The 12,108-nt window shown below is 33.4% G+C and overlaps 1 protein-coding gene across 5 annotated transcripts; it reads left to right on the plus strand.

Moving 5' to 3' along the window:
• On the plus strand, positions 1-9,603 carry ATG18B (autophagy 18 B-like protein). Of its 5 annotated transcripts, none has more exons than XM_088809562.1 (11): positions 7-392; positions 533-606; positions 745-818; positions 974-1,083; positions 2,614-2,705; positions 4,322-4,434; positions 5,267-5,386; positions 6,075-6,220; positions 7,130-7,246; positions 7,917-7,982; positions 9,089-9,603. In XM_088809562.1, exons 1-11 carry the CDS (start codon positions 334-336, stop codon positions 9,156-9,158), a joined length of 1,041 nt encoding a protein of 346 aa, XP_088665688.1. In that variant the 5' UTR covers positions 7-333; the 3' UTR covers positions 9,159-9,603. The 5 variants fall into 5 exon arrangements, with proteins under 5 accessions (XP_088665689.1, XP_088665688.1, XP_088665687.1 ...); XM_088809561.1 differs by having other exon boundaries at positions 9-365; positions 9,049-9,603; XM_018127823.2 differs by having other exon boundaries at positions 12-392; positions 9,049-9,603.
• Positions 9,604-12,108: the final 2,505 nt, after the last annotated feature.

Raw genomic sequence — 12,108 nt, forward strand, 5'->3', positions numbered from 1 at the left:
TTCCCGCTCCAAGGCACTGTTCGAACTAAAGCAGCTCCCGGCCCTCGTTGAAACCTGACAGTTACCATGGTGGGCCCACTTTAAGCACTGACGTGGAATAATCGAACCACGCCGGCATGGTCTAATCGTGGAGTGGTCTGATCTGGGATTAGCGGTTCGGATTCAACGATGATGGGACCTGGGACCCACCCTCACCACCCGCTTTGATACCGTGCTACGTCTCCTTTCCAATGCCAACTTCTTAATTTTTTTTGAAAGGAGAGAACAAACTATATATGCTCTTTTGATGAAAAGTAGTCGGAATTCCTTCACGGGGTAGCAACAATTTTTATAATGGCCCGTCAGTCCTCCTCGTACCCAATTCTGTGCGCTTCCTTCAATCAAGACAACAGGCAAATTTAATTATTTAAATTTAAATTCCTTTTTTTTTCATTTAATTTTGCAATAAGGTAAATGTTTATAGCTTCAAAGAAGCTTTTTTTTTTTGATGGATTACAAATATATTTTAATTATTTTGGTTTAAATTTTGTAGTGGTTTTGCAATAAGCACTAAGGATGGTTTCAAAATATTCGATTCGAACACCGGAAGACTCTGCTACGAACGAGGTAAGTTAATTTCTCAAAATTTTTATTTTTATTTTCTATCCGTTTTGGTATTATTCAATCTGAGCGTGTTTGGTCGAAGCTTTAAGTAACTTAATTGTTTTCTTCTTCTTTTTATTTAATTTTGATTTACTTCGCTAGCTGTTGGAGCTTTCATTATTGTTGAGATGCTGTATAGTTCTAGTCTTCTCGCCATTGTTGGAGCTGGTGAACAGGTGCTCCCCAAATTTCCCTTTTTTCTTTAAGAATGTGTTTGCACTGATTTTTATTTTGATCATTAAATAAAAATTATTATTATTATTATTATTATTATATATAGTGTAGATGTTGATAAATTACTTAATGTGGTGCTGTTACTGAACTGTTACAGCCATCGTTATCTCCACGCCGTCTTTGTTTGTTCAATACTACAACCAGTGCTCCTCTCCGAGAAATGACTTTCCTAACTTCGATTCTTGCTGTTCGCTTAAATAGGAAAAGGTAAAAAGACTGTCTTTTAGCTTAAAAGATAGGCAGTTCGGAGCTCCATTATGTTTTTATTTGGAAATTCTACTGCAGATTCTTCCTTCCTTTTATGGATGGATTCAAAATGTTTGGGTTTTGACTCGGTAAATATAGTTCATTTTAATTTAAAAATGTGTGATATTACCTGCAAGTCAGGATAATGACGTCTGTGAGTAACTGTTCGATGTTTGGGGATTACCTATTTACTAGCTGGAGAATTTCACCCCTTCTTACACTGAATGGATTTTGCCCTAAGAACTTTCTTAGTTGTTGCGAGGCTCTTTATTGGTGACCTATTGGCAATTGTTGCTTTCCTGAGTTTGGCAGAACCCTGTTATGCCTTTCCTTAGACCTTGTTATCGGTGCATTCCTAGTTTCTTTTTTGGAGGAGGGATGGGGCTGCACCTCATATACATGTACTATGAGATGCACTGGTACCTTTAGATCAGAAAGCAAAGAATCTCAACTACGTCCAGATTAGTTTGCTAGGAAGGCAGTAGTAATGGCCCAGCTGCTTAACTTTTGACCCTGACTTATTTAATCTTTGGGATAAAAAGGTGGAACCTTCTTCATATTCTTTTGTGCTTACATGCCCTTAGCAGGTTTTCATAGCTCAAATTGGTGGGGTTCCATTAATAGATAGATAATGGTGTTCCCTTAAATTACATAATGAATTAATTTCATAAAAAACACTTTCAAGTTTAGCACTTGTTTTCAGTGCCTGTAAACATGCTTCTTCAACAATGAGTGGGGCTTCACAATGGCGAAAGTCCAAGAGAAAATGATTTACAGCCATGTAAAAGATATTTTATAATTTTGTTAATTTATTAAATTAAAAATAAAAATTAGATCACGATTGGTCTTGAAGAGGGTATGGAAGTAGTTTGATTCCTTTCCATGATAGAACTGTGTTACTTTGTTGGTGTCTTCATTTTGTCAGTCCTAGAAAATTATCTTGTTTCTCAACCAACAACTTTCTTTCTGTTCTATAGTAATTGTGAAGTCAAAGTCAGAGAATACTTGCATATACATTTTATTGACTTATTACTTTGTGTAGGTGGTTTTAGAGAATCTTTGTTGTGGTATTCCACTGACTAGTATTTTTAACAACAGTTTTGAAGGGAGTTTGGTTAAGTTTGCAAGTTGAAAATGCAAGTTTCAGTTGAAATAGGGTTTAAAACAGATCTTGGAAGGGGCAAACAATCACATTGCAAAAAGAGTTTTTCTTCGGTAGTTAATACCGTTTTCTTTTTGGTTCTTCCCACATGCTTCAGTTTTGTATGTCTCTAAGATCGAGTAAGCATTTCAGGCTTTATGCTATTACTGTGATTTGATTCCATTTTGACTTCTGTTAGTCACACTAAATTGCACTGTGGTTCGTACATTAGACTCAGGCATCATATTAAATCTAGACAAGGCTATTGGATATGATTATTATTATTATTATTATTTTTTTGAAGAAGATTATTTCCTGTTTTTAATAATACTCAATTTGTATAATTGCAGACTTGTTGTGGTTTTGCAAGAAAAAACGTACATATATGACTCAAACAGCCTTGAAATATTGGATACTGTTGACACTGTGCCAAATCTAAAGGGTAAGGTAGAATGTGTTTGTTGTGTACATAAGGTGGCTTTTGCAATCTTTCAAGTGGGACATATTTAGTTACACCACTTCTCTTACAATAACTTTGAAAACTGCTTGATCCTAGTATTTGTATGGGTGCTTATATGACTTTGAAAACTGCTTGATCCTAGTATTTGTATGGGTGCTTATATGACTTGAAGTAGTACTTCTAAGACCATGTTTTATTTTAGATTCTCTTAAATGATTAAGAGATGACATTCTGAAAGGATGTGGAACTGAAGCGATAGTTTTCTGAGAGAAAGATAGCTTCTTATATAGTTTAGAAATTCTAATACCTTTTGCATGGTTTCTCATTCATCCTTAAATACTTTTGAGAAGTTCATATTCACTTGATGGCTTAAATATAGAGTAGACAAATGGAAAGCTGATTAATAGGATTTTTCTTAGTTGGAGATATCCACAATTTTGGAGTGAGAGGGGGCTCTTTTGACCATTGAATAGGTCCATCCATGCAAGTTTCAAATTTCTGCCATTTCAGAGTGATCTGCATTCCATATGATGAAATTGCACTATGCTATGCAAACCAAAGAAGGGTAATTCCATTTTTGTTTAAAATCCAACTGTGACTTAAGTTTTAGGAGGTTCTATTGAGGGTGTGTATAATTTGAATTAAAGATCCCCTTGCACACTAACTTCTGCACAGAATTCTTTTGGTGCTTACTGGTTTCTGGAGGTGAGTTTACCAAACAGTAGTTATAAGATATATCAGAGACCATTATGGAGTGTGTTGCTTTGCTAAACATGATTCCATGTTGAAATTGTCATTCAGTTGGAAACCTAAATACATTGCTACTTTAAGGTGGTTTGTACCTTTGGTGCTAAATTTAAACATCCTTAAGGTTTTGTAATGAATGTGTCTGATTTATTTGCTTCATGTGGTAGGGAGGATGGAAAAGTTTTGATTTCAATGGTGATGCTATATAAAACAGGAAGGAGGTTGTGAAATTTGGCCATTGGATTGAAAAATTTTCCATCCTTCTAAACAAGCAAAGCATTATGTTCCTAGCTAAGTCTGATTTCTTTTCTGCTCTCTGTTTGCTGAACTGCTTTGGGGAGAGTTATGTTGGATAAGATTTAGGTCTGAATTGTTTCTTAATGCAGCAACTTGTTGCAAGATGAGCATGACTATCACTCTGAGATAGGCAAAAGTTCAATTGTAGCAAGGTTATTTTCAGTCCTTCAAAATTATTCACTTATTATATTTTGGATCTCCTTTCAGTTAATGAATCAAATTTCTTATGAATACTTCTGACATGTTGAAATAAGAAAGGGGTTATAGAATGTTCTTAAATAAGAAGATGGAGAAACGCAATCACATATTAGAGTATCAAATTTTCTATCGTCAATCTGCATGCATCTTTGTGCTTTTGAAGAGCAGAGGGAGCAGCTAGTCCATGCAAAAGTTGTGTACTCTATCTGGATGGGTGATTGTTGATAGTTAATTATAAAATTGAAAATGGTACAGTTGGGGCAACTGAGAAGGCATTGTGAGTCATTTAAATACTTCTGAAAGAAGCATTCGTTATTTGATTTCCTGAGGGTTTTTTGTTATTTTCTATCCTTCAGGACTTTGTGCATTTTCCCCTAGTTTGGATGGTTGCTTCTTGGCTCTTCCTGCCAGTACAATCAAAGGATCTGTATTAGTGTACAATGTCATGGAGCTCCAGTCACATTGTGAGGTTGTGACAGCAAAATTTCTCATCAGATTAATTTGAATATTATGTGTTTAACGAATCAGGACTCCAGGATGCTTTGTTGTCATACTGGATTAAATATATCTTGTCTGCCAGAAATTGCACCAACGTGATATAGGAAGCAGTCGAGTTTTTGAAACTCTAATTAATCTGATTCACATATGCCTGTCAGCACAGTTGACTATTTATGCTACATTTGACTAGCCACCATGTTTCATTTTTTGAATTTAGGGTTAACCTCATTTCAATTTGCATTTTCTGATAAATATATTTATATACAAGGTAGCATTCTGCATTCTTTTCAGCTTATGATCCCCAATAACAATAACTTCAAAAACCTGGTGCATGTAATGTGATATCATTTTTTGTGTATTTTTCTATAAAACATTAGGCGTGATAGCTATCATGTGCAAAGTGTTTAGATTATGGAAAAACATTTTTTTAAATAAAAAATTCAGCAGGTTCTGCCATCATAAATTATGAACAAATGATGGAATTTCTCTAGCACCTTGGCTTCTATTATTAATTGTTACGTTCCCTTATCAGTGATTTCTTTGTGTTTACCTTCCTCTGACTGAGGAATCTATAATTTTTGGACCTGAATGTTTTTAGTTTGGGAATTGCTACTGTCATTCTTATTTTGAGCAGGGAATTACCATTTTTGCTCATATCTACTTCTCTGTTGTTTTATATTGCTTTGACATTTTTATGATTGCCCCTGTATAGAAGAGATTTTCATTCTGTTGTTTATTCTTTCTGCTATTTAATCCTTTACATTAATCTCTTTTTAATTTTGAATTTATTGAGTTAATTGCAGATTGATGCCCACCGGTCTCCTTTGGCTGCGATTACTTTATCTTCCAATGGGACATACATTGCAACAGCATCTGAACAGGGAACGATAATCAGAGTTCATCTGGTTTCAGAAGCAACTCAGGTAAAGAATTGCGCATCATGTATTTGATAGAACCTGAATAAGAAGTGTGTCTTTGGTAGTACATGCGTTAGCAAATGCAGGCTGTTATAGGCACACTCATAACTTGTTTGCTTAAAAAATAGAACGTAAACTTGACATCACATGATGTCCTTATGCTGCAGAATTCAAAGACAAACTTGCTAATGTAACCTTTTAAATTGTTTTCAGTCAAAGTAAGGAGAAAAATGAGCAAAGATTGGAGTGAAGAATTAAGAGCCAAACCAAAACTTCATTTGGTGCTTGTTTATTGGCACATTCATGCAGAGTATATACATTTGAAGAGATGATCTTTACTCATTTCTTAGTTTGTAACAGTTGGAGAAAACATATTGATCAGTCTTAATTAATTGTATACTTAAAGAGATCTCTAGCAATTTTATGAGTAAAAGCACAAACTTGCTATCAAATGTTAGTAGATCTGGGGTCAAATTAGTGGTCTATCTTGTTTTCTTAAATCCACTGATCAAATAGCACGGCCCTTGCTGTAGTGCCATGTAGCCATTTTATACTACTTATGATGAGTGATTTATGCCCACTAGCTCTCCTGCGACTTGTAATAAACTGAATTCCTTCAAGCAACATGCAGTATTTATGTCCACCCAAATTTTACACTTCACGTATGGAATCTAACCATCCTTTATTTTCTCAGTCATATAGTTTCCGGAGGGGAAGATACCCATCGACTATATTTTCATTGTCATTTGCACCATCATTGCAACTTCCCGATATTCTTGCAGCCACGAGTTCTTCCGGTTCTGTTCACATTTTCTCTCTGGGGTTTGCTACAAATCAGAGGTGAGGGCTATGAATAAAAATCTCTTTCTAGTGTAGACTGGAACATATTTCTGACATGAATATGCTTAGTATCTAACTACCTATGTTATAAAAAAATTTGAAACATGCCAAGATTCTTTCACCTTTTATTAGCACCGACAGCAGTTATTATGTTATATAATAAATATTGTTTCTACAATGTATATATACTATGTGCAATTTTAATCCCTTTTATTCAACATCTAACATTTTGAACATGATGGAACTCCCTTGTCCTTAATTTTCAGATTCCTCTTTGTTTGTGAAAAATGTTAATCTTGTTAGCTTTTCAGTTTCAATCCTTTTGTTCTTTTGCCCTTTTTATATGTAATTTTAACATTTTACTATAACTATTTTTTACAATTGCGCAGAGACCCTTGGAACTTAAGTAGCACTATTACACATCTCCCATCCGATACTGTTGTGCATCACAAAATAGAGGTTAATAGGTTTGAAAGATATTTTCACCCTTGTTTGACTACTTGAAGATTGTGTTCTTCTCTTGAATAATGTGTCTGTTTTCTCTATGCTGTATGAAGAAATGGTTCTGCCTGCTTTCTCAATATTTCAGGGAAATTTTTAGTTTATGGAATATTTGGGAGCCATAAGAAATATTTTACTTCACCTTTCAGGCTTGAATGATGAATGGTATCTGTTATAGTTTAGGTGTAACCTGAAATGAGGCCAGTGTAATATTGCTAACCTCAGGGTAGTTCTCTGTGGTCATGAGAAGCCTTAGGGTCTCATATTTTTCCATACGGACAGAAGCTATTTCTTACACAAGTTCTAGGCAGTCTATCGTTGCACTGCGTTTGTTCAGTCCATAAATCTAAATTCTATGAAGGTTTTATGGAGTTTATTGACCTTCTTTCTCGAACTTTTAATTCTTAGTAGGTGCAAAAGATCAAGTAGTTTTCTTGGATCAATATTACCTGATTCTGTGAATGATGCACTAGATCCAGCTGACCATCATGTGCTTCACGCTGCTGTTTCTGCAGGAGTCAGAAGGTAAAGCACTTTATAACTGATTTATTGAATTTATTAGCTCATCAGCACAATAGAAAGCAGCTTAACTGGTGACAAACTCGATGATCCATATTAGCCTAAGTAACTTTTGAAGTAGTTCAAAATCTGATCATGGGCATATGTTTAAAACTAATTTACTTTTTCCTTTCTTTCTTGTAGAACCATGCTCAAATATGCTTGGGTAATTGCCAAAGAAGATGAAATTCATTAAATTGACCCTTTGACCTTTTTTAGTTCTAGATGAGTCATTTATTTTGTTATCAAAGACTAAAAATTTATATGGGGCAAAACTAGACTATGATGGTACACAAGGATCTGTTCATCTCCTTAACAGCGCAATATCCTGATTAACTTAATCTGAGCAAGAGTTATCAATATTATTTAGGCTTCATTTGGTTGATGCTTTTTACTATTTGTCTTTTGTTTTCTGTTCATTAATTATTTTTTGCTTTTCTCCTTTCTATACATTTTTCGTAAAAAAGAAGCAAAAAACATACAAGCAAAAACATTGAACAAACGGAGCCTTATTTATTTTTAAATATATTCATAAAATATAGGTTCATGGATATAGACAACATGTAATTGTGTTTGACATGGCCAGATGAACTATGGTTTTGACTAGATGTGCTAACGGTGCTTTGCTCTAATCCAGCTATGCGGTGGTTCGCAAGGTAGACAAGATTGCTGATGCATCCTCATCCGAATTTTCATCTTGTAGGTTAGTTTTCAGATGTTGAGTCTCAGCTTCAAAATTGTATTCTCTTCTCCTCTGTCTTTTTGCATTCATTTTCCTGTGTTCTCTTCTACTTGCCATTTTATACTGTGGATAACCTTTTCTTTTTCCTCATTTTGTATATAGGGATGATGAATTAATTGAGGTTACAAACTTTTTATGAATTCTATAGAGTTCTGATATAGATATATGTTATGCTATGACGTCTCTTCTGCATTTAAGCATAACGGAACCATTTGATCACTTGTACTGAAAAGTGCTTTTTGTGTGAAGCATGGAACAAGAGGTTAATGGTTAACTTTTCTTGCATCTTGTGTTTCCTGCCTCATGCCATTTGTTTTTAATGCAACCAAAGTGGTTTGAGGGTTAGTGTGATTCATAATGATTTTAGATGGTTTCCCTGAGTAGTATTTTTGATAATCATGCTACTGAGAAAGGATGGTACAAATTTCTCTAAGGAAGGCTAAGAGTGCATTGGTATGTTAAATTTCAGGATTTGGATGTAAGAAAGTAGAGTTGCAATCAATTGAGTAATTAGCAGTAAAATAATGTGGAGTGCAGCCACAAATCAATATTAGGTTATGATTGTGGTTTTATTTGCTATCATGAGAACATGCATAGCTTATCTGAACAGAAATGTTGCCAGTCCAAAAGCAGACCTTTGGATGTCCATAGTAATTAAACTTTGGTTATGCACCGAGTCAATGAATGCTGCTTAGAATGACTATATTTTGAGCATTTAGCAATGATTACTGAAGGTCTTAGGTCTTCTGGCATCACTCTATGTGGAATATAGTAGTTCCTGCATTCAGGTACTTCTTGTGTTAGCTTTTAATTATTATTTTGAAATCTTGTCTCGACTTATTTTATTAGTTCCTTTGCTGTGCTTATGTTTTATCTATAGATTGGACATTGCTGCTGCAGTCATGCATGCATGTGCATGTATTGAAGTTGCATCAATGTACATTGTTTTAGGACTTACTGTCTGCTTATTTTTGTCGTTATCTTCCTATCTATCTACTCACGTTATTTCCCGCATTGCTTTTCCTAGGGCCGTTGTATCCTTAATAACATACAACGGGTACTTTCAGGAATATACCTTCAGTATCAACAACAAGAACGAGTCTTCATGGAGCCTGGATCGCGAATTCAACCTTCTGACATTCGTTTCAGATAGTGCAAAAAGCTCATGACTGAAAGTGTTGCAGCATGGGGCCTCTAATCTCTAAACCTTGTTCTAGTTCTACGGTTGCTGACACAGTTGAACAATGAATGGAGATGTAATCACGTAGTGCTGTCCTTGAGCAGTGTTAAATTATTAGACTTGACCTGCAGAAGTTGAAGGACTATTGTATATATAACAAGTCAACGCCTCCATTTTGTTGTTCAGTATGCCACTCCAGGAATATAATGTGAGGGTTGGCATAATCATTGCTCACAGCCGAGTTGTATAATCAAAATTGAAAATTATAGACTCCAATTAACTTATATTTTTTAACTTCGTTGATGTGCCAATAACCAACGACAGCTAACACAGGCTGATGTGCCCAAAGGCAATATATATTTTTTATTATTAATTGTCAAAGATTAACAAAGTTTGCAATTAGATTGAATTGAAAAAATTGAGAACCATATTTTTACAGGTCTATATGTATATATTATTAACCAATACCATGGCAGTCGTAGCGCCAACCGTGGCCACATGCTAGGCCGTCATGCTACACGCGGCTACTAGTAACGATTATAATGAGCCGTAAGCTTTCTGAGTACGGGGCTGGCGGTTCTGCTTCTAGGATTAGAGTCGGGACCCGATTCCCGTTGCAGGCCGCTGTACTACAATTCGGCAACCATAAATTTGGATTGCAAACAAATAATTTAAACTATTTTTTTTGAAGATTTTTTCTTTATTCATCTAATGCCAATACGTCATAACAAGTCTTTAATTTGTTTGGCAGAAGACTTTTCGTGATATGAAATTCAAAAGAATAATTAAGGTTTAAATTTCCGTATACCTTCTATATGTACAAATAATAAATGAATTACTAGCAATCCAATTTGTAGTACAACTATAGTTTTGGCATATGCTTGTGGTCCTAATAATAATCCAAAAAAACAAAAAAAATAGCTTTTATGACAAAACGTGTAATTATCCTCCTATATATCTTGGTGCCAGAAGAGAGCAATAAAAAAAAGAATTATCTTCTAGTTTTTATATAATCAAATTATTGATGAAACGAAAGGAAATCCCATAAAATCTGATCCCCACATCACTTGGAGTAGAGTTTTAATTTTTGGTCTGCCATATTGAACTCATTGCTGGCCAATTAACAAAGCTTCCCTTTGACGTGATGGCATAACTTCTTACAACCTCTTAATGAATCAAATTATCAATATTCTTGTCAGTCCCCTTCGATATTTTATTACTTTCCTCTTGTTGCAATTTCATCTTCTTTCATTCAATCACATTATTATTTCATATAATTGCATCTTTACTCTTACAATTACATTATTCTTCCTTTCATTGTTTTATTTTTTATTTTCTCGTTCTTGTAATTTGATATGCATAATAATCCTTTCAATTTAGCATGCTAAAGGTGATATTTGAATTAATTGACTCAAAGATATCATCAACATAATTCTTTTATTTCCTCCTTTCACTTATTTTATTTTTTGAGCCTATTATGATAGTTTTTCAATTTACTTTATCATACCGAGAATTCAAATTAAATTCTCTCCCACTTATAAAAATTTGATCCCTGAATTTAATCCAACCGTAATTGTCCTTAGTTTCCCAAATACTCGTGGCTACCTTGCCTTTGACTTATCAAATCATTTATCACTCAAATGATTACTGCATAACACTTTTTCTAAGGCTGGTTTACTTGGACCCAAAATTCCTTAACTTGTCTGCTCAAGACTCCATTATTCAATGTACGTTTCATAATCATCTAAAGGTACAACATTACTTTGTGAACCACTAGAAATATCTCTTCTCACTAGAAGTATCTCTCATTATAAATATAGTAGTTTGTGAACCACTCAAAATATATATCCATTTCAAAAATTAAGCCATAAATATCTGATTGAATGTTCTTTACTAGAGTCTTTACTAAATTGAATAATTCAACAATACTTTTCAAGACAGAAGAATTTTAGTAACGATCAGAAGTGTATGGCATTTAAATTTCAATGGTGAAATGCCATATTAACTATATTTTTTTTGTTAAAGGGGTGAATAATGTAATAGTTAAGATTTATTTAATAATTACCTAACAATTACCTAACTTAAGTCAACATGTAAGTGTTAGGTTTGTCAATAAACACTTATTTAATATACCTAATTGAGAAAAAGTTATATAGTTAACACTAATTTGTTATTAAGTTGTTATATGTATGCAAATATTAAAGTTTGAGTACAAATAAAGTTACTTTCCATAGCTTATAGTTATTGTTATTAATTTGGTTATTGTATTATATATAAAAGTGTTTTATCACTAATAACAAAGTTTGATTTCTTATAAGATATACATATATATATATATATATATATATATTTTGACTCAATTTTAGTGGTTGTTATCATTTTTTCTTACTATGTGTGATAATTAATAAAACCAATAATGATGATTTGAAAATTTAACCATGTTTATTTCACATATATTTAACAATAATGTTATATAGGTATCTATTCAAAATTTTTTAATTAGTATCAAGTAATAAAATAAGTGGAGGTTGCAATTGAACAAATTGAAAATCAAATTTAATTTTTAGTTAAGATTGTTTTTAATAGTTTGTATTATTTGATTAAAAATATATATATGAATTCCACGCATTAATAGAAATTTCTTTTACTAGATTTTACAATTTTATACTATAAAATTGTATATATGTATGATTGTTTTGCAAGCAATCTAACTAAAATTTATTCAATAATAATATTATTTAATTTAGTTTTAACTCTTAATCCAAAGGCACCCATCTCATCTCGAATACGAGAGATTTTAAGGGAAAGAAATATGCTATATATAGGGAGAGGCGTGGAACTAACCTGCCCTGTAGACATGACAGCACAAAAGGGCAGTACTTAGCCTCCTATTTGTAATAATATATA

Source organism: Theobroma cacao, chromosome 9, assembly GCF_053813885.1.
Source record: "Theobroma cacao isolate CCN51 chromosome 9, ASM5381388v1, whole genome shotgun sequence".
Taxonomy (NCBI): domain Eukaryota; kingdom Viridiplantae; phylum Streptophyta; class Magnoliopsida; order Malvales; family Malvaceae; genus Theobroma; species Theobroma cacao.